The sequence below is a fragment of the Erigeron canadensis genome, chromosome 9 (genome assembly GCF_010389155.1).
Source record: "Erigeron canadensis isolate Cc75 chromosome 9, C_canadensis_v1, whole genome shotgun sequence".
Lineage (NCBI taxonomy): Eukaryota > Viridiplantae > Streptophyta > Magnoliopsida > Asterales > Asteraceae > Erigeron > Erigeron canadensis.
In genome coordinates, this window is record NC_057769.1 from 28,740,703 (window position 1) to 28,765,170 (window position 24,468).

The following is a 24,468-nucleotide window of genomic DNA, read 5'->3' on the forward strand; positions in this document are numbered from 1 at the left end:
GTAAAACGCATGCTACAACATAATTCAAGTTCAAGAGAGACACTGGTCACTGGCTTACAAATAATATGTGTAACCAACAAGATCACTTTTTTTTTTCTTTTAATATATGTTTTACCTTTTTCGCTACATTTCGGTTCTATTTTGTTAGTTATACCATCTCATATGTTACAATTAGAATGTAATGTATTTGTACGTGTAATATTTTCTTTTCAAATATTTCCGTCTTTCAACATGCCTCGAGACACCATACGTATGAAGGATGATATACACATTATCAAATTTTATCTTCAAACCGGTAACTAATGTTATACACGTCGTATGTACAGCAATATACAAAACATCAATTGGTAACAATTCTAGTATCATAAATTCCTTCAATTAACACAAATATATCCAATTTCACTAAATGGTTGACTTTTATACATACACAAATCACAACCTGTTACTAACGGTTGACTCTGGTAATGGGGAAACCATGACAGTCCAATCAAAAGGGGTCATATAGATATAAGCAATCAGTGTCAAAATGGATTTCAGCAACCTCTATTTTCTTTCATATCCCCATATTACCCCTACCTATCTTACATTTCATGTAAATAGTTCTATATTACAAAATCAAAAATTGTGGTGACTTGTAACACACCACAAAACCAAATTCCTTTTACACTCATGTTAGCAGCAAAGAGCATCTCAGCATTGAGCAAATATCAATAAACATTGCAGAAGCCACCAATGCGTCTTCCTCGGACCATTTTTACTTGAACCCCTCAAGAAAATATTCCATTTTCATGAAATAAAATTGCTATCTCTCACTCGGGTGCATATAATTTCTTCAAATCCGATCAACTCCGACTCGTAATATCATCAAGAGACCACAAAATCATGTGGCAGCCTCGTGAACATTAGGAAAAATGTGACTAGAAAGCCGCTAAACCATCTCAAGAGCTCGATCCCAAATCATAATTGTGCTCATCAAAAATCAATTAGTAGGGAATAACATACGGCAAAGCACAAACATCAACAGATTCTATGTGCTTAGCTTCGGACCATACCTGGACCTGGAGCTCTTCTGTTGTCGGTTTCTCGGAAACGGGTCGGCCGGTTTTGCTGTTATAGAGCCATTCTTGGTCATCAAAAGCACACCACGGATCTAATTTCGGGACCGAGAGTACTTGGTTCAAGTACTTAGTATCAGGGTGAGGTGGTTTCTTTTGGGGAATAGGCATTGGAGGTGGTACTGCAAGATTGTTAACTACAGAGGGTGGTGGTTTAGATTGGAAAATGGGTTGTTTAGCGGTTGTAGTTGGTGGTGGTGGTGATGAGAGGGGCGGTAATAGGTGATGGTTGGCAATAGGATTAGGAATTGAAGGCAGTGGTTTGGATGTGGGCAGCTGGGCCACAATGTAGTTGGATTGTGACTTTGTTGAACGGGAAGGAGAAGACTGGGCTGCGATGTGGTTGGGTTGTGACTTTGTTGAACGGGCAGGAGAAGACTGGACTGCAATATGGTTGGGTTGTGACTTTGTTGAACGGGCAGGGGAAGACTGGGCTGCAATGTGGTTGGATTGTGACTTTGTTGAACGGGCAGGGGAAGACTGGGCTGCAATGTGGTTGGATTGTGACTTTGTTGAACGGGCAGGGGAAGACTGGGCTGCAATGTGGTTGGATTGTGACTTTGTTGAATGGACAGGGGAAGACTGGGCTGCAATGTGGTAGGATTGTGACTTTGTTGAATGGGGGGAAGACTGGGCCGCAACGTGGTAAGGTTGTGGCTTTGTTGCACGGATAGGAGAAGACTGGACTACTATGTGATTGGGTTGTGTCTTTGTTGCACGGGCAGGCGAAGACTGGAATGCTACATGATTTGTAATTACAGGTGGTGAATGTATTGGGGCGGGCTTAGATGTAATGTGATTAAAAGCAGAAACTGGTGGCTTTTTAGCAGAGACCGAACCGGGTTGTGAAGCTATCATGTCATTGACTCTTTGACCACCCAGTCCATCCTTACTACCGACATTAAAACTACTCAATGATAATCCTTGAGATGCCCCTTGCTTATCTAACAACACACTTGAGCCCGGGTTTTGGAGAAAATCTAGCTTCCTTCCGTTTTCCGGGGGAATATTAGAGATGGGTCGGGCCATCTTGTTTGGCCTGAGTACATTCTCTGTAACGTAATTTAACAATCAGGCACAAACTACCAGCATAAGAAGATTTGAATATCTTAGACCCTCATAAATTTATAATAACTAGTGTAACAAGGCTATAAAATGCAATCATAGAACACAAAGACTTCTCGCAATAACAACTTAACAAGTCAATCTTTACGTTCATTATATACCAGTAATATCACATATCATACAAGGTTAAAAGAACCCATCAGCCATCACATTTCGGCTTTCCTAGAGAAAATAACCGTATTTAAACATCTGATAAAATAAATATAACAGAACGTCAAAGTTACATATATGACCTGCATAGAATCTTTCATAAAGTTCAAAACTTGATGGAACATGCAGCATCTTAGTAGATATACATTGTAAATAAAACGGAAAATCATTTTCTATGGTATGAAAACATGGAAATTGCAAGGTTTACAATAGAATATAGTAGATCTTGATTAGAGGTGCCAATTTTAACCGATTCACTTACAAACAGGTTGATTACGTTAATGCTATTTATAACACGCTAAAGTGTTAAAAAAACAAAAAGGTTAGCTACAAAAGTATGCCAGAGCCGCCCAAGGTGCAGCATACTAAATGGCTCAACTCCATAAAATAGATCATTAATGCAGTAATACATATTTTTGTAATCATGTTAGACACAGAGCTATAACAAAGTGTTTTCAAGTCAACTCATACCAACAATCACCTGTTTCGACCAGAATATGTATCTGTCTGTTACCCAACCCACCCAACTCTCCCATTTAACCATGTCTAGGTCTTAATAAAAAGGTTAAAAAAAAACAAGTGGGAAAGAAAACTCACCATGAAGAACACCATTTGTCTCCATGTCTTTCCTTTTCCTTAAGTTTCCTTCATTACTAGCACCTTGTAACCTATTGTCCAACAAATGTGTTGAAAGATTATTAGGACTAGCAACTGCTTCACTGTTCTTAAAATGTTTCTTCTTGTCCCTCTCGATTTTCTTCTGTTCGCTTTTTTCCTTCAGTTTCTCTTCCTTTTTCTCCTTTTCCATACTTTTCTCCTTCCCATGTTTATCACGATCTTTGTTCTTCCGCTTATCTCCTCGTTTATCATCATTTCCTTTTTCTTGCATTTTCTCTCTCTGCTCTACCCTTCGGTCAATCTTCTTGTCGAAAGGCGGTGGTGTTGCACCATTAATCCTATCCGGGACCACCACATTTCTGCCAAATCCCGCCACATCCATGACTGGCTGCCGGCTATCCATGACTGGTTGTCGCCCATCCATCTTTTCAATATCAGTCCTGTTAAAGCTATTTTTTCTACCATCAACAACAGATTGGTGGCTACCCATTCCGCTTTCCTCATCCCGAATCCTCCTCCTCAATTCTTGCACAAGTTTGGAATTCTCAACATCCTCAACCTTGAACCTGTTCCTGACCAGGTCTCCATTTTGGTCAGGATATGGTATAGACAATCTTTTGACATCGGTAGAATTGCTTTTTTCTTTGATTTGTTCACCGTTATGATGAACCTTTTCTCCATTATACCCCTCAAATTGTCCATAACTTTTATTATCCGGAGTATTGGTTCTACTCTTCTCCTTATCTTTCTTCTTGTCCCGGTGTTTATCTTTTTTGTCTTTATGTCTTCCTTCGCTTCGATCTTTTTCTCGTTCTTTTTTGTCTTTTTTATCTTTTTCTTTCTTATCCTTCTTATGCTTCTTCTCTTTGCGTTTTTCCTGGAATATGTGAAGTAACGACATAATTGTATATTTGTATGTTGAGACACTAGACCAAAATCAATGAATTATGCACCTCAGATGAGCATGGGACTGTGTGTTAAATTACTTGTTTCCATATCAAAAATATAAGAAGTTGAGCAAACAAATGTGGAGTTGAGATCCCAAATTGAATTTCAGATAGATGGCAGAATACATACGTCCAGCAAATTCAATTTTCCACAGACTGACCTAAACGCCCAAAGTAGAAGCAACCAAAAGACAAAAATGATATCCATTAACTGGGTTAAGTTTGTCTGCATGTGTTCTGGTAAAGAAAACTTCGTCGTATTATTCTAATAGCTTAAAGCTATTTCAACACTATAGCACTCTGCTAAAGTTCATGCCATCATTTTCTAGAAACAGCGTTAAATTTAACCATAGTCTATACACCTATTTTTGCATGGGTAACATTAGCCTAATATCAACTTAAAAAATATTTCCAACATTTCACAGTTCTTATTTTCTTAAAAAATTTTAATACATCTATTACACCTCTAATGTTGCAATTTCAAGTAAAATACGAGTAAAAAGGAGTATGAAAGAAAAAAAGAGGAAAGAAGAAAGGAGAGTTATGAGTGTTTCAAGATGCAACAAAAGAAAGGAGAAAATTTATTTAAAAAAATTTGGGAGAAAAAATTAAACAAGCCTTAGAACCCTTAAAAGTCACTCTACTTCCTTTCATAAAAAAAAAATAAAATAAAATAAAATAAAAACTTAAAAAGACAGCATCTTTCTAATTTTATAAACTTCCTTCCCACCTCTCCTAAAAGAAACTCATGAACACAGCACAGGTGTAGTTTATTATACAAATTTAGAGTGCAAAAGGACAATTATATTGATCAACAATACGCTATTGAGTATGATCTAATATAAAAAACAGTCACAGCTTAACTTTTTACTTCATCAAATAAAGATCATGGTCCGTTATGCTACGAAGGAAAATGAAAAATCAACAATTTGCTTTTTGCTATAAATATCCTTATCTAGTTGGTTGAACCGTAGCATGCAACAATATATCTCAAATAGAAGAGGCATAAGTAATAAGATCACATACGAGAATGCATTAACTGAACATGGAAAAGCTGAAATATAAAACAATTTTGAAAGGGACAGGACAATCTACGCTACTCAACTGACACTTGAATCCTGTGATTTTTGAGACTAGATACTATATCCCTCTTTAGCACGTTAAAAAACAACATTAGATGACTTGCACCACTACATCGAGTCTCACTTTTACTGCAATATCCACTGTACTTGCAGTACTTTACATTACAAAATCATTACTTTCCCTACATTATTAAGCTTAATGGTTAATACCCTACTTGGAAATCCAATAGGTTTGAACGTTGAGTAGATTATTCTATACTTCTATGTGAGTGTCTAATAAAGGGAGGCAAAGCAACAAAACAATCTAATCAAACATAATTTGAACTCTTAAAGAAACTCTATGCAAGAGGATAAGCATGAAGAAAAGTTTTCTGTAATAATGGATATAGAGGGTAAAAAGAAATCAACTTTTCATTTTTACAGATACTTCATCATTTATTCACATAAGTTCCATCATTAAAGTCAAAATTCAGTTTCCCTTGAGGGCAATCACATCGAAAATCATAAGTTCAATACAACGAAGCATTGACTATTAGATCTTCTAGACATTCCGCTTTAAAGTGCCATGAAATGATATGTCAAACATTCAGTTTTATATCGACCATAATCCAAAATCTCATGTACACAGGTTGAAGGCAAGGCAAGCCTTGGGTTTGTCATTATCTCGTAAAGTAAAGTCACACTCTCTATTCACAAGTCCATATTCGTCTTTATATCAATGATTATTTCATGATATCATATACACAAGTAAAACACAAGGCAAGCTTCGGGATTAGCTACTAAAGTGAAGTCACATTTTCCATATGGGAACACCAAAGCAACACGAGTGAAACTACATTATAGAGTTACCTACATATATGTACTACATTATAGAGTTACCTACATCTATGTCGCCGCTTCTACAGGTTCAGGTTCAGGTTCAGTATCTGCATTTATTAATTACCAAACAAGCCAAAACAGCTTTTCCAGATTTTATAGGTCACATGTTCTACAAATCTACAATCACCATTAATCATTTTATGAAGGCCAAAACGACATTATAAACACACACATACTAATAATGTAACATGTTTACATCCCCAATAACTTGGATTCTAGCATCTTTACGCACTTTATTTTCACCTAAAATTCATTATAGAACTGTTCACCCGTTACCAACTAATCAAAATCACCTGTCGATACATCTCTAGAAAGTAAAGCAACACAAACAAAAAGGCATCGAGTTCTTTTAACAATAACCAAGATTCCAAGATCATAGCATTCAAGTTACCTTCTTCAATAAGTCAATTTCGTCTGTTATGGGTTTCTTTTCATATCCCGGTGGTGGAAATGGAAAGCACCGAGACATTGCACAAAGTCCGCAGACAATAACTACCAAATATATCAGCAAACAAAAGCTTTTCTACTACTCTCAAAAACCATAACCGTCCCAACGTGGAAAAGAGGAACCCGCAGCTATTTTCCTGTCCATTAACCATGTCCTTGCACTCATTTCCAGTACTCAATGTTCCTCATCCATCAATAAAACCAACCCGCAGTTTCAAACTGCAAAACCAAGCTTAAGTTTACCTTCAAAGGCACAAAAATGCAGAATTTTTTTTATATATTTTTTAAATTAACTAAATTTGCTAAAAAAATCTCCAAAATAAAACCTTATAAATCCAGCTGTGATGTGATCACCTCCCAAAAAGTTAATCAAAAAACAAAGATCAAAGCTTTTTAGCAAAAATCATAAATAAATATATAGATAACTTAAGTTCAATATAGCATTTTAGTTAAAAAGTTTTTAAAAAAATCCCCAAAAATCACAAATCTCGATCGAAACCCTAATTCTCAAATGTAATCGATCGGACCTAAAAAAAAACCTAAATCTCAATTCAATTCACTAACCAGCTCCAATTGAAACCCTAATTATATGTTTCACTGTGCGCCGCGTGTTTGTATATGTATATGTGTATACATACACACATGTGTATATATATATATAGGTTGATTAAAATTGGAATCGAAGAGAAATGAAGTGATGATCAATTATTAATTTTTACCTTAGGGAAGTGGAATTGATTGATTGATTAATAGATTGAAGTAGAAAGAAATAGATATATAGATATAGATATATGTATATGTGTATATATATATAGATATAGATAGATAGATAGATACAGAAATCACACTTAGTTTTATTATAACTCTATAATAATAATCTTGTCAAATTGAATACTCGTATATATTTTGTGTGAAAAGTGGTGTGTTTGTGTGAGTTTTTAGAGAGAGAGAATTTGATGAGAGAATTAAACAGGCGAAAGAGGCAAAGATGAGGACAGAAACCTCACATTTATAGACAGAGAAAGAGAGAGAGATACAACTCAATCTCTCTCATCAAGGTTTTCTTAAAGAAAGAGAGAGAAAGAAAAAAGGGGGATGATTTTTTTAGTTATTCTATTTTGTTTCCTTCATTTTTCTTACACTTATCAAACAGCTCATATGTATGTACTATGTAATGTAACGAGTGGAAAAGACTATAGGAAGAAAAAGGGGCATCAAAGTGTGGGCTTTAAAATTGGGGAGTAAAATTTCTCAGGTTTCGATCCCGTTTTGGTATTATATCTTTTATACAAATATATTGGCACACTTGTTATTATCTGTAGCTCTAAATTTATTTATTTATACATAAACAAACTTTACAATAAAGTGATAGTTAAGTATAGTTCTTACATAAGATATAAGTATGTTTCAAACTATATACATTTACTTTATCAAAATAGCTCTATATTTATATTTAAGAAAACTGGACAAGTGTTCACGCAATGTAAGTGCGGTGGTGGCGGGTGACGGTATGGTTATTAATGTAAAAATAATTGATATAAATGAGAGTTATGTAGTTATTTTAAGAGTTGAAGGGTGTATGTTGTAAAGACTTTTATTAAGAGTATTATAGATATATTAGATGAAGATATTTAAATTACTGAAAGAGTAGTTTAAATATTTTAAACACTGAAAGTTGAAAAAAAGTAAGAGATAGTTTGTCTTACATAAGAGTAAAAATGATAACGATAGCCCTAAGGGTTGTCATTAGTAGATTATTACACGCAAAAAAAATTATTATTTAATATATTAAAAATCATCCTCTTAAATTTTCACTTAACAATATACAAGTTTTAAGGTATCCAAATAATTTATATTGATACCCCTAAAGACTATCATTAACAAAACCCTTATATATATTTATAAAGATATAAATTAGAAGCTTAACAATAAAATTGTTGTGAACTATATATTACATTCAACTTTTCTATAATCGGGAAGGAATTCTCTGAAGTTACCCAATTTTGACTAGTCAGTTGGATAAATCTTAACCCTTGATTTAAAATCAAGGGTCAAGATTACTCTAACTTAATCTATCAAGTCATTAGTAACTTGAGGGTATCATTCCCCCTATAATCCCATAGTTACCTACAATAGGTCTAGTTTGTTTTTTTTAACTCCAAAATTATTTAGAAACTGTAATTATCGTAGTTTGATCATAAGTAACATGATCAGACACATCTATATTTATATCTATATCTACACTACTCTATAAAGCAAATTATCTCTTTCCTCTTTAAGTAATTAAGATTTTGAAATGACCAAATTACCCATCTTCTTTTATTCATTAATTTAATCATATTCACCTATTTACTTATAATACTCTTAATGAAATAAATAACAGCATAGATCCTCCAACCCTTAAATAATCATACTAACCTCATTTACGTCAATTAATTTACATTCACCACCACGCTACCACCACTGTCACCACCGCACATCGCTACCCACTGCCGCCGTAGCCACACCTTCATCGCTACCACCATCACCGTCACATCGTGCGAGCATTCGTCTAGTATTAACGTATAAATATTCTTCTAAAGCTTGGGATCCATTGGTGTAAGACCCAAGTCTCATTCTAGTTTATTTCGATAGCCATTTGGCTCAAATTATTAATTCGTAAAAGGTAGGCTTAGAGCTACTCACTTAGGTTGAGAATCTTTTCGAGTTTTCGAGTATATGAAATGAAACACAATTCGTTATATACGTGACAATGTTTTTTCTTAATGACAAATCAGTTCTACTTTTAGATTACCTTAAATAATCCAAAACTATATATGATTGAACCCTACACTTTTCCCTTTCAATTAAAAGCCTCTAACCTTCTACCAAGTGCTCATCTAATCTCATATTGACAGAATGACAGTGACAATGGTTTCTAACCCAAAAGTTACATGCTTTTTATTATCTAGCATTCCTTTTAGACTAATAACAAGTGTTATTTGTCTTACAAGTGTTACGTTTGAAGTGTTATTTAGGTAACTTAATTACACTCTACATAAATAGCACGAATCATATTTCATACAGCATTATTTTAGTTACAAAATCACCATATCATTTTTCCTTCAATTCTCCAAACTCTTAACCCAAGGGAATACCGAGCTTTACAGACCTCCACATTTTTACACTTTTTAATGTCGTTTTATCTTTGAAGAGCAATTTATATTAGTAGTTACTTTTACCTAAGTTAATAATTAAACGTGTGTGGGCTTGAGATGAACACTAAAAAAAAGACAAAAACTTTCATCTATCCTTTGAGCGGCCACTAAATCAAGAGCTCATTAGCAACTTTTTCCCTAATTGATATACACTTTGCTTACTCCTTATCATTGGACCAAACAAACCAAAAACAGTCACAAAAAGGAAGAGAAGTTGATTAGAGATGAGTATTTGTACTTTGTAGGATGTTCCGCACTCCCTTCCGATCCAAAGGCTAGTTTATCTTATTAGTCTTCACGGTCCAAAGGGTTTGACTTAAATTTAAATGTAAATTTTGCACATTAGTGTTTCTTTATTGTGTTCTCTAGTATTTTAAATGTGTTAATAATACTATTTGTACTTTTCATGAATGTTTGTTAACTAATTTGTTAGTTGCTGATTGTGTCAGTGTAGTAATAAATACTGCCTAATCATAAACTATAAAGGCTTTGAGTTCACGTAAATTATTTTTAAGAGATTATAAAACTCATTAAGTAAATGAAAGTTGATCGCCAAGATAGATATCAATAAAGGGGAAATCATCAAAGCTTTCTTTTGTTACATTTTACGTATTGAGTTTAATTGGAAGTATGTCTTTTCAAATAAAGAGTTTGTGGGTAAGTGTTAAAAAAAATAAATAAATAAATAACTAGCTAGTATAAATATTGGCTGTTATATTTAATTAAATGAAAAATTACAGTTTGGAACAATATATTATGGACAGTCTACCTTTATTTAATTTATTTATAAAATTAATCAGGATATATGCTATCTAAGTTAAGGTAGTCGGGTTACTATAATATACCAATCTTTAGATCCTGTGTGGAGTGGACACACTAGTTATGCATGATAATTAACGATTCATAAAAATAAAAATGACTAATTAATGATGCTATTAAAGATTTTATCTGCGTATGAAGTATGAACCATAACCACTTTGTACTATTTACGATTCCTCAATTCAATGAAAAACATGAAAGTTTATCTTCTTACTTGTCACATTAACATGTGTCCAAAATGGAAACATTATCTAATATCAATATGGACAGTTGATCACTCATTATCGGTTCTTCAACGACATATATATATATATATATATAACCAATATGAGAGACAATAAATCTTATACGTAATATTGTGATTAAAAGAAAACGAGACAGAATTTGAACCTTAACATTTACATTCATTTTGTATGTCAGGCATTTCTAGGTTGTTATCGTGAATATATCTAAATTTGTTATAACTCGTGGCTCCTGCCATTGAGTAAATACATTATTAAAAATAGAATCAAGATTGATTACGTAATATTTTTAACTTGGTCGATATCAATTCAATTTGTGTTATACCGTTATAATTAAAATGATAAATTTATCTTAAAATATACTAGCTAGTACCTTCTAAAAATTCTTTTAATAGAGAAAATCATTGCAGATGATAAAATTAAAAGATTAAATAACGAAGAAAAAAAAACTAATAGATTACATGTATTAATAATAGAACTTATAAAAAGAACAAAAAAAACGAAAATACGTTACAAGGTATGGCGGAAGAAAGTAAAAGAACGAAGTTTCTACAGTAGTTTTTTTACAACTTGGAAAGGAAGTCAACTTGGTCAAGTGCATGTGATTGTGGATGGCTACACAAGTAGCTCTTCGACACTTGGTATCACCCCCGACAATCTTCGTTAAATCTGGCCGTACACGTTGCATTTCTCTTGAGACTCCATCCAAAATACTCGTATGTTATTATTCCGGATAAAAATCGATCCTTTAAAGTTAGAGTAACTTTATAGGTAAAGTTAGGGGAATTTTGACCTTTAAATTAAAATTAAAAGTTAAGATTTAAAGTTGATTTTTTAATCTTGATCATTGATTTTAGTCAAATGGTCAAAATCCCTTAACTTTACTTACAAAGTTCATTTAAACTTTAGAGGATCTCAATCATATTATTCCTCACGAAATGAATACTTTCATCTTAAAAACACATTAACATGAATAAAAATTATATATTTTTATATCAAAAAGTGTATTCCTTCATTTTACGATAAATACACAACTATTTAACTTAATATACCTTGAAGCCCTTAGGATTGTGTTTAGCAAAACCTTTATGTTAAACTAATTCTCTAATAAGTAATGATAATTAAGTTGTTTTATATATTAAACGCCAAAATATAAGTTTAGATAAACACCACTTTATTTAATGTAAATGTAATTATCATTATAGGTAGTAGGTAATTTTAAAAACATTAAAAATAGCAAAACTCTTAAATCATTTTAGTATAAATAAAATGGCAACCATTAAACAGCTCAAATAATAGTAATTAATAACATATAGATAATGTAAATATATTTTTTTTTTTTTATCAATATAAGTAGTAAACTTTTGGATATGTAGATGGGCTTTTTATCTGGAAAGTACCTCAACTTGTCACTTTTTACTTTATTGAGGTCAAAATAAAATTCCGTCCTATTGTGAGAAAAAAACCCGGCTAAACCGTCTTTATAGGGCATGTGTTCATGTTACTGGTCATTTTGTTACTTTTTATTTCATTTTGTAATTCTTAAATAAATGTATTAATTATATGTCTTGCCAACTAAGATGCCATGTCACTTTCTTCTTCCCAATTTATTCAACACCATCAACCACCATCACAGCCTATCCTTTCAAGTCATCATCAGGTACCATTTTTTCCGATAACATCATCTTTTCCGACCATCTAATATTCAACCATTCTACTAATAGAATAAACATATACATAAAAAAGACATCCATAATCTCAATTTTAAAAAAAAAAGGATTTGATGTTTCAAAAATAAACCTCATGAACTGCTTTATCTGTTTCAATCAAATCATTGTATCATATTCACGTATCTAAATATATCCTTTTGATTTGGGCTTCAAAATCCACATTTTGAAAATAAATCACAGCCGGCTCGCCACAGCTGACTTCAAGATCTCCGCCATGGCGATGCTTTTCGGAAGTTGCAAGTTTTGGGTTCGTGATCTCAGTGACGTGGTGGTAGGCATCAACAATTTTCCGGCATCAGCGTCATAACCATCACCGCCACCCTATTTCTGGTAACAAACCCTAATCCCAACTAATTAAATATCAAGCAAAACCTATATCATAAAATCAACAAATATCAATTCATCTATGTATCACCAAGTGGGTTTTGCCAGTAATCATAAAAAACAAAGAAAGATTGATGTCGGCAGATGTGGCGGCGCAGTGGTGATTTTCACAGCGGCGGCGCCGCGATGTAGAGGTGGCAGCATAGGTGGCGTTGGGTGGTATTTGGGGTTTGATGTAGAGGTGGCCGCGATGTAGAGGTTATTTTTGTATCATTTTGACATCATTTTTCCGGCAAGGTGGACGAAGGTCCGACGGTTTGGGTGGCCGAAATCTGAAGAAGGAAAGAGATGAGAAAGAATTGTATCTGATTGTAACTATATTTCAACTGGAGGAAATTGTACTCCATAATGTCGATTCACCTTTGTAGTTATAATAGGCTAACCCAAACGAATTAACTGAAAGAAAAAAATGATTTGCTTGAACTGGAATTATAATACCACAAGGACTATATTTGGAGTTATAATCTGATGATTTTTTAGGTTTTCTCAATATATAATATAATATAAAGAATATATAGATATAGATAGATATAGATATAATAAAAAAGATATGATTAAGTGGAGTCTCCTAGTGTACACATGGCTACCAAGTAAGTGTTTACCGGTTTCATGTCATGTCTCAGCCAGTAAAAACCCAACATAGTTGGTTTAGCTGGTTTTTTTCCCCACAATAGGACGGAATTTTGTTTTGACCTCAATAAAGTAAAAAGTGACAAGTTGAGATACTTTCCAGATAAAAAAACCCTATGTAGATGGTAGAATATATAGCCATATAGGTGATATGTTTATAAGGTTAATGTATACAGAGGCGGTACCAGGAAAAATTTCGAGAGGGGCAAAACTAAAAGTCCAAAAAAAAAAAAAAATTTTAAAAGAGGGCAAAATGTTACAAACCTATAGATAGAAAAAATTTAAAAATTCATAAAAATTTTAAAAATAAATGACAAAATCTAAATTTTGGAGGGGGGCATTTGCCCCTCTTGCCCCCCATGTAGGCACACCCCTGAATGTATATACCATGTAAATAAAATGTAAGGTTTACCCAATAAAAATAAAATAAAGTGGTTTATAACACATGCACATCATGTGCATTGTGTATATCTTTAAATATATATAAAAGAGAAACCTTAATTCATAATTGGAGAAATATCGACCTTTAGATTTAATTCAACTTTTAATTAAAGTCCTTAGATCAAATGATGATATCATATACCTTTTTTAACTTTTATATATTTAATTTAATTTTAATAAATTTAAATGATTATTATTTCCTTATTTAAATTTATAGACATTAATAACTAATATTTTTAATGATATAATTATAGAAGCTAATATTTTTATATTTTACATCATTTTTCATCTATAAAATCAAATTTTTATTTTTTTCCATTAAAATTTTCTTTTCCAATGTAATACGTTTTTAATAAATTATGTTTTTTTATAGGATTTTTTTTATCAAATAACGTAATAAAACTTGGTTATAAGTATTTAATTTTATCATTAATATTTTATTGTTTTAAAATCGATGTTTTGAAAACCGGACCGGATGTCAAACTGGTTTTCTTAATAAAAAAAACAAAAAACAAATATGGAGTTTATAGTAAACAATCACAATTATACCAGAAAAATAATTGAATGAGAATTGCAATGATATTATACATAATATTAAGTTAGATTAACACAACATGCGATATATAGATTGATATTTAAATATTAGTAATTTTAGTGGATAACTAAATTATTAGAGCAAAACGTTAAAGTACAAGTACAATGACAATGCAGACATATCTGGATGAATGAAAGACATCCAAAGAAACGAAAACCTTACTTAGCAAAACCTCTAATAGAAAAAAAAAATGTATATGGTCACTGTAAACCGAAATCTAAACAACCACTAATGTAACTTCATGTTTTTTGTGTTTTAATTCTTACCTGGTTAAATACTTGTCAACTTATGATATTATAAAAATTTAACATGTCATTAATTATATATGTTTCTCACGTATTACGCCGGTAATAATCTAGTATTATACAAAGTAGGCTATATATATATATATATATTATAGTATGACAAAGTAAAAACTGTTTCCATGAAATTTAGTGATTTACTCTAATTATGTTTATAGTATATTAATGTATTATTATGATATAATTATTATAAATTTTTGCAAAGATGAGAAATATATATAACACGTTAAAAATGATTTGGGTCGTCTCATAGTGGCTGCTAGTCTGCTACTAAAAAGGACAAATTTCGTTAACGAGTTATATATATGGTTGCCAACTTCTCAACTATCACATATGCATTCAAATGTTATTTAACAAGAAAAAATAATTGTTTTCGATGATGATGAGATTGATTGTAGTGCATGAGTCTTTTCAATATCGAAGTTATTATGTTCTGTTATCAAAAATTCGAAATCAATTAAGCAGATGTTCATATACTAAAAAAAATTACTTTTTTTAAATATCTCCATACTCAACCAATTGGTACCAACATAACCTATTTGGTGCGTTTTTCGGTTTGGTTTTTGCTCGACTTTAGTATCAATATTTTTGGTATCGTTGTCTCGTGTCGGTTCGGTATGATATATTAGTACTAAGTGTACATCTAAACAGATCATGATATTGTTATGTTAAGTGTATAACTAATTTGTACTATACACATAACAGTAATTCAGTATAACACCCTTGATGTATATATAAACAGTGGCGGTACTATCTTTAAATTTAAATTTTGTCATGTATTTTTAAATTTTTCATAAATTTTTAAAAAATTTCTATAGGTTTTTAACATTTTGCTCCCTTTTAGATTATTTTTCATAATTTTTCTAAGTTTACCCCCTTTGAAATTTTTTCCTGGTACCGCTTCTGTATATAAACATGACAAATACATGTTTCTTTACTTCTCTTACATTTATGTACCTTGCAAATCAATTCTATTGCCTTTATTGAATGTACTTGAGGCATGCCTTCCTTTCAGATGGATAATAGACAATGAAATAGAAACAAACAAAAAAAAAAACAATAAGGATGTGGTTGTTCAAACACAATACATGTTGATAAATTGGAACAATACCAGACATTTTATTTTTTATGGACTTATGGTAAGATGAAAAGAATATTGTGTATATTACTATAGATGGACAGGCAAACACAAACAAACATGTTATATTTGGAATGATTTTCATATGTGAAATCGGGTTGGAAATTGATAACTTGGATTGATACCAAACATATCATTTGTTATGGTTAGATGAAGAGGATATTACTATACATGAACAAAAAAACACATACAAACATTTTATATATTTAGAATGACTTTTAAATATAAATCGGGTGGCAAATATCAACCAGAATTGTCAGAAAATCTGATATTGCCAACATTAAGCTTCTTTATTGCCAAAAAAAAATAATCTGATATCGACATAAAAGATTTCACTTATATGAATTTTAAACATATTTGTAATTCTACCAGATTATATGTAATCCAATTAACAAAGTTAGTTAGCTATTATTAGTCTATTAGTAATAGGCTTAATGGGCTTACTGGTCCATATATGGGTTATGATTTATGAATAACAAGAAATGCAAATATCATCCGTAAGATGGTTGAGAACCTGATGAATTAAGATTCTTTTTGTGAGTGGTCAGAGGGAACCTTATTCGATATATGCTAGATAATAAAACAGTATACGCTATACGTTTCTCAACATATCTTGTTGTCCTGTGCATTTTACCCTAATTAAAATACAAGCAACAATGGTAATAAATGATACAAATTATATTTTACAAGATGTCTCTATATAATGAACCAAGTTTGAATCTTGTTACGTATAATCTCGGAGGGGCTAGGGGTTTTTTCCAGCCTTCGTGGTGGACATGAGTTTCCATCTTCATTTGAGTGTTCAGTTCAATTTATTCATAGATTAACGATTGAAATTATAGAGTTATGTAACAATACCATCGTTGCACAAGCATATAATTAAGGTTCAGGACAGTCTATTTTCTTTTAAGGCAAAGATCTCTCCACACCAAGGAGCCAACTCATAATGGATTGAACAATTGGAAATGGTAACAGAATGCATTAGCCATTAGGAGGTTCAATTAGCAGATGAAGATAGTTCTTTCGTCCATGGAGAAAAAATAAAATTGAAGAACCTTCTATACGGAGGTCTACAGTATTACAAACAACGAAAACATCATCCATTTCTATCTCTATTTCTAATGAAAAAAAAGTACGTTATTGGTTCGTTTGACTACTACCTTTTTGAATGATGAAAACTTGCAAAAGCTAAAGATCTTTTATCCGATTGCTACTACTTTACATAGCAGAACCGTTTTTGACAGTCCGTTTTCTTACAACTTATTATCTAATTTTGATTCTTCTATATTACATAATCACTTCTAGTTAGCACATCCAAACACCCCTTAAGTTGATAAGTTCATGGTTGAATAAAATTCAATCTGTTTTCTTAAGTTTCAGATTATTTAATTGTGTTGTATCATAAATGAAAATCAGAATGTATGCAAATCCAAACACTACAAACTAAAGTCAGAAACATAACACACATTGATGTCACAGCAATTTGGATCCGCAAATTCAAACACACTACAAACTATACTTGTGGTTTACGGAGTACTAGTCAAGTTCCCCATATAATTAAATTACTCATAGGCTAGATAAATAGAGGGGTATCAGTGTAACACTCGACTTTAGATCAAGTCTTTTGATTGCCCAGGGGGGCACTCTACAAACAAAACCTACGAGACTAACAAATGATTCATATAAAAATAGCAATATGGTGCTTTTGCTACAAAAATCTCTCATGTGCTTTGCAAAAAGCTTGATGTTTGTTCAGCAAAACTCATGAGGGTGTCGTGGCTTCCATCACTTCATTTGTACGAGTATCAGCATCTGGTAGATTATTGAGAACCTGATCAATCAAAGTTGATTTGGCAGTGAGAAAGAACCTTTGTTGGATAAGAAACGCAACGGTAAAAAGACCATTATGCAGATTGCATGCCTTTGATTTTACATTTTCTGACAAACTCTTGTCATGTCTCTAATTAAGTGGTACGAGCAGATAGAATTGTAGAATTGAATACTAGGACAAAACTAACATGTATACTGCAATGGGTTAGTCTATTGGCTCTCTAAGCATATAGTGTATCGGTGGTCTTACATAATGAAAATTTATCAACACTAAAAATCTAATAGCTTACTACTTCTACTTTAAACAGCAGAACCCCATCCAAACACTACTTTCTGCAGTCTGTTTTCTTACAACCGATTATCTGATTTTTAATTATTCTCCATCACATAACCCCTTCTATAATGCACATCCAAACACCCCTTAAGTTGACTGTGAATCAGAGGTGACATTCATTTACTTACCACAAACAAGTGCCAAGATACAAATGCATCAGTGGCTGCATATTTCAGCTGTTCACTTGATAACGGATTAGCCTCCCAATTTCCTAGTCTAATCTTGGAGGGTTTTGGAACCTACAAGATGACAGGTATGGTCAGTTATAACTTCATCTTAGACAAAGAACACATGCAAATGCTCTTGCTTAAAAGGATGCAAGACATGTAAGATGTATCGATGGATACTGTAGATAACAGAGCTGGTGAAATAGGTTTGCGTCAAAAGCAGGTAGTTTTATTGCAGCAAAGGGGTTGGGTCAAGGCCTGACCAATAAACAATTGTTTTGCAAAAAAAAGTTAAAATTTATTATGTGTTAAACATGATTACATAGAGAAATGATATAGTTACAAACAGAAGTCTACTAACAGTATTTACAAACTCATGTGGACCAATAGAAAAGGAAGAGTGAATCAAGAAAGAGAAAATAAATAAATATAACTTTATTGGTGGTTATTGATGACACATGTGTTTGTAAATTTTGTTTGTAAAAATTTGTTAGTGAATGTATCATTGCTCTAAACATAATTTCGAGTTGTTTACATACCATACACATGACTTTAGTTATTTCCCACTATAGACATTCATCCAAAGTTTGTTACATTTTTGGATGCTAATCCCTAAAATATATTACCAGAAAAATAATTCAGCTTCATAATATTTTATAATAAAATGTAGTACATTTTATGCATTTGAATACACTTCAGATGACTTTTCTCCTATTTGGCCCGTTAACTTTATGTTGCCTTTATAAGACCGTGGGTCAAAATTGCCATATCTCATAGCTTTTCTAATAAGAATCAAGGTTGTTGATGCACCTAATGCCATATGTATCGCAACCAGCCATTTACATAAAACATTAGGCAGAGAGGAAGAGCACCAGAAATGAAAAAAGGGGGAAAGGCAATCTGAAAAACAAGTAACGACTGCCAGAACTATTATACTTTTTCTTTTGCTGCAAGTAGGCATTGGTCTTGGAAAAATGTGAAAGAACGAATATACCTTGCATGATGGAACTCTCTAGAAAATAGAAATATATATATATATATATATATAAAAGAAAACAGAAGCACCAGTACAATGGTTCACACAGTTCCATAATTGCCCATTATTGCAAGCAGCGGTATCTTATAAGCATTTGGGTATGAATTTTGGTTAAGTTTGCAATGAACTCCCAGATACGAAGTTACAAAGTTGAAAAATAAATCAGTCACTCGCTAAAAGAATCTATGTACACAAATAAACCATTTTAAACCAGCAACAGCAAGTTTTCAGGTGGTCGGGCGTGGCAGGTAGGGCTGCCAAAAATTTCAACCTTTTTTTTATTAATGTTAGCTTTTATATTAATTATATCTCAAAAGAAATGTAAAGATGGCAGAACGGACGGGTTACAACGGGCCACGCTTGGCACCAGATACTACCTTACTAGTTTACCCCCATTGCTTACAAATATTATATAATCATCAGTATGCCAAATGTGGTAATATAAAAGATTATCAAAATAAAAATAATACAATATTTCTTAATATCAAGAGTTAAAAATGTTTTTATTGTTGCATTGGACGCTTCACATACACTTCACCAGTTTGACCCGTTCAATCAACGTTGTATGTATTATATCCTTTAGGTTCAACCCCTTAATAATAAATCATAAGTCCATAACCAGAATTGGTCCATATATAGGCGTAAAAGTAACGAAACTAACCTGTTTGCATGCAAGCTTTTCAGTTAATGCTGACATACTCCACATCATTGGTTGTCCACCAAGCTTTAAATTGGCTAAACGTGACAAATCTGCTAAGGCATCTACTGATACATTATGATCATTAAACACCTTACGTGCATCACCAGCAATGCCAACTCCGACCTGTTCATTCGGTAAGGATTGCATACACATCAGATAAAATTAAATGATCACATAATAGTAAGTGATCAATGGCAAAATGACTGAGCACAGGATAGATTTAGTGTCAAAAATATTATAGGAGTAGACAGAGTGGGTTTTGACCCAAAACCCTTTTAGTCCTTTTCTCTATTTAACGGCAGATACCCCAGATAATCCTAAAATCACCATGTCAAGGATTGAACCCTGGACTTCACTCCATGAGGCAAGAGCCTCTACCAAGTGGGACTTTTAGTCCATTTTCTAAATACCTTTTGTAAAATATGATTTTCAATAACTATCTATTTGAAAACCTACAATTTGGAGGCTTTTACGCTTTAAGAACACTTGGTCAACTTTCGAGTTGCTTCTTCTATAACTATTTTTATTTTAATTTACACATTTAAAAGCTTTAAGTAAATGTCTCTAGATTGCATTCTATAATTAAAATTGAAGTTTACAACTGTCACCAACCTTTAAAGATCGAGGATCCCCAAGAAGAGACTTCAGATTTTCAGGGAATCCAGAATGAAAAATGTGCATTACATAGCAACGGGTAGCATCTGCACACATCTGTAGAACTGCCACCCTTGATTGTGTGGCACCTGCATGGTTCAGAGCTCTTTGTAAAAGGGAGATCTCCGGCAAAAGAAGCTTATTAAAAGACCCATCTCCTCCAGTACTCGTTAGTTATTAAATTCAAAGGCGTACGTGATACTATTTATTTCAAACAGAAAAGGTGGTAAAAGAAGCTGACCAAATGTTTGAGGGGATTAATTTTGACAGTAAAATTTTATTACAAAAAATGAACTTTGTTTTCATACGTTAAAAATTAAACGTATTTAAAAAAATGATCTGAAGGTATATCTTTTGATATAAACTTATAATGTCGAGTTGAATACATGACAAAATATGAGAAAGATATAGAGTTCAGATAGCAACCTTTCTTGAATAATGGTCTCCATTCGATATCAAATCCAATAACGGCACGGCCCTCATCTTTAATCTTAGTTTCCACAAACTTTAACAGCTCATTTGCAGCTTTTTCCACCTCTGAAAATGTTCTACTGTATACAATATGACCCTTAAAAGTCATTGCTGGAAATCTCATCTTTTGTGTAGCTGAAACACGAATCACAAACAAGATGTTTAAATATCTGTTTTTAACTTTATAGTTTATATAGTTATGACTTGTGTTGGCCGTTGCTCTCATCGGTCCACTCAAAGGGCTACTGATTTCAGCGACTAATAGGGCAGCAGGCCTTATTTATTTGAGCTAAGTAAAACCGGCCCCTTAATTACTTAATCCCGGTTTTGTTAGGAAAAAAGTTCAGCAACCCTAATCTGTAGCCTATATAAAAATTAAAAAAATATATATAAAAACACAGAAAACCTAATAAATACATCTCTTCTCTTCTACATGTATTTGTGTAGATCAATAATCAGAAAACCTCTTTGCCCCATGGATTAGTTCACACAGTTTAGTGTGAGATAACATGTAATATCTCTCGTGTTCTTCATTCTTGTTATTTCTCGTTCTTTTGTGTGTGTGAAGTTTTAATTCCTAACAACTTGTAGTTAAGAGTGTATGTGCGAGTGTGTGCGTTTTCTATAATATATGGATACCATCAGCAAGGCACGGGATTTTCTTACCACAAACTCAGTCTCAAAAAGTAAACCAAATCAACCAGTGAAACATTATACACAATTACCAAACATTGAACCGAAAAATCACTTTATGTGACACACAAAATACAAATATGATTGCAACCATTTAGCTATTCAAAATGTAGTTATACCCTTGTCAATATTTCATATGGCATGATATCATGTTGTCTAATTAATTTTTCACTTGCAACCAAATCAAGGTTGTTTTCATCTTACACGTACAATTATCCACATTCAGTAGGTTTCATGTTTGCCTTCATGTTCAAAATTAAGGTCCATTTTCCTTATAGCCAATCATCAAAAGAACCTTTTAACATGGGTAACTGACCCCTTATCGGTCTCCCACTGATCATTCCCACATGAGAACACGTAAATCGCATAACACTAAGGTTAGAGATATAGGAAAAGCCGAGACTTTACCCCGGCCTCTCCTTTTATGTTCCGTCCCCAACCACCAGACTATCGAAGGACAAAAATTTAACATTCAAATACACTTCTGCAAAGTTCCATATGTTTCAAACAAGAAACTTATAACACACACAAACACATGAATAGACGCGTAGTTATAAGAAAATGAAAATCAAACAAAATATAAAACATTTCACCAACCCAGCTAACACATTCAAGTTCCATATCCAACATTATGATAAAGCCTTAAACTTTCTTATCGGTAAGTTCGTTCAAATAAACATCTCCAATGCTGCTTAAAAAAGGTGCGCATTTTCATATAGATTAAAAAGAGTAACACTTCTGTTTAAGTTAAATTTCTCATCCAGACACTCAAAAAGTGCTTAAAAACCGCGATAAGCGTTTCTATTGTATAAGTTATCCAGGAATGAGGAGTCTTTTACTCAGAATATATATTTAAAAACACAATAAGCTATAAGCACTTAGAAACATTAACCCTAGATATAATCTATATCTATACTATCTATACTATATTATAAAGCAGATTTTCCCTAGATTTTCAACATTGAACTTGAAATTTTCAATATTGATTTTAAGTACTTCCCCAAAATGCCCCTCCTATCTATTCTATATTTATCTAAAATAACTATAATACCCTTTCTCTCTCCTCAAATCTCAATCAATAATATTTTTTCTCTCTTCTCCATAAATCATTTATTCCTCCAATTCATTCAAAATCTTTTATCTCAAAAACCATACATCGATAAATTATAAAAATTGTATGGGTGTTCTTAAAATTTCATGCTCTTTCATCAGAGATGTCATTCGATATACTTTCGACAAATTTTTAAATCCGAGGGCGGAGCCCGTACGGCTAAGGCATTTGATTATCATACTCTATGACATATCACCTCCTATAACCTATCATATTCTATGACCTAGGTATCACCCCACCATCTCACTGCCGCAACGCGCGGGTATTTGCTCTCGTAATATTAAAAGTACATTTCAAAATTCAAACACAGATATATTTAATTTAATTAATCATTAAACAATTATCATTTTACAAATGCAATTAGAAAATGATAAAAATAATCCAAGAAATAACTTCTACCAAGATAAGAAGGATGAGAAGAGCGGTTTCTGGAGCAGGGAACTAAAGAAGACAAGTTTGATTGGTTGAAAAGCGAATCCGGCAATCTCCGGCGAGTTTTAGGCCGATTTCCGGTATCGGAATCGGCGAAAGGTCTCCGGGATGAGGAACAAGCAGAAGCAGTCTGGAATAGAGAATCAAGTTCTTCTTCTGTGAATTCCAATTCCCAGTTTTCTAGGTCATTTTTTGAATTATTAGTATTTTCCATAAATTGTGTTTTTTAAAAGTGGAGGGGATTCAGGTTTTGTTGTAACTTTTTAAATTATTTTTCATTCGGGGCTGTTTGGCATATGTCGAGACTTTTTTGGGTGTAAGATCAGGGGGCATTTGCATCCTTTGTCGACCCTGTTTTCAGGGGTGGAGCTTAGTAGGGGGATTGGCGGGGCTAAGTTTTTCTAAAACTAGTTCCAACTAATACAAAAGTTTTTTTTTAAATAAGTCACCATAAATCTATAAATGTATGATTTTTACGGTTCAAGTAAAACCTTTACATCTGGTCCATAAAAGTAAATCATCACAATAAAACTTTATTTTAATAACATTTAATTAAATGATTATGTCTTTTCACATTATATTGTATATAACGATCGGAAAATAAATACGGTTGAGCCCCCCTCAACGTGAAATCCTGGCTCCGCCTCTGCCTATTTTAACAACTTAAACCGTGAGGAGTAGCCCGTCTCCTCTCGTTTTTTCCGCTCGGAACGCCCAAACTCAGTCCCGGGGGCATTCCGCCTCCTTAAAAACCATGGCCCGGTGCATTTGTAACGCGTCAGATTGCTTGGACTTTTGCTTCTTTTTGACCGTTTAAACAAGTTTACACTTTTTTTTCTTTTTTTAACCTTAAACTTAAATCTATACTCAATATATATACATACCTATAACCACTTTACAATTCATACCTCATTTTCTTCTCCTCTTCTTACTATTTTCTTCATTCGCTTCTTTATTTTTTACTCTCAAACAACAAATGGCTAGACCTTGAACTGTATCTGAGCAAACGAAATTAGCGAGAGTTTGGCTCGTGGTGACGGAAGCGAATGAACAAAAGTAAGAACAACAGTGATGCATCATACAAAAGTAAGATAAACAAACAATCTATAAGAGCATGTCATGTGTATCATACAAAGCTAGTAATCCAAGATTCCAAATAACTAAAAAACTACTGTCATGATATTTGTCGGGGAAATTCG

The 24,468-nt window shown here is 32.7% G+C and overlaps 2 protein-coding genes across 4 annotated transcripts; both read right to left on the minus strand.

Annotated features, from left to right (window-relative positions):
- Positions 1-331: 331 nt before the first annotated feature.
- On the minus strand, positions 332-7,123 carry LOC122581286 (WAS/WASL-interacting protein family member 2-like). Of its 3 annotated transcripts, none has more exons than XM_043753488.1 (4): positions 7,083-7,123; positions 6,308-6,582; positions 2,988-3,885; positions 332-2,167 (listed from the first exon to the last, which is right to left on the minus strand). In XM_043753488.1, exons 2-4 carry the CDS (start codon positions 6,383-6,385, stop codon positions 984-986), a joined length of 2,160 nt encoding a protein of 719 aa, XP_043609423.1. In that variant the 5' UTR covers positions 6,386-6,582; positions 7,083-7,123; the 3' UTR covers positions 332-983. The 3 variants fall into 3 exon arrangements, with proteins under 3 accessions (XP_043609423.1, XP_043609424.1, XP_043609422.1); XM_043753489.1 differs by lacking the exon at positions 7,083-7,123 and adding an exon at positions 6,928-7,043; XM_043753487.1 differs by lacking the exon at positions 7,083-7,123 and having other exon boundaries at positions 6,308-6,783.
- Positions 7,124-17,314: 10,191 nt separating this feature from the next.
- LOC122582737 (Werner Syndrome-like exonuclease) lies at positions 17,315-23,620 on the minus strand. Its single transcript, XM_043755159.1, has 6 exons — positions 23,237-23,620; positions 20,989-21,168; positions 20,521-20,651; positions 19,870-20,031; positions 18,134-18,244; positions 17,315-17,672 (listed from the first exon to the last, which is right to left on the minus strand). The coding sequence occupies exons 1-6, from the start codon at positions 23,481-23,483 to the stop codon at positions 17,604-17,606; spliced, it is 900 nt and encodes a 299-aa protein (XP_043611094.1). The 5' UTR covers positions 23,484-23,620; the 3' UTR covers positions 17,315-17,603.
- Between the last annotated feature and the right edge of the window lie 848 nt (positions 23,621-24,468).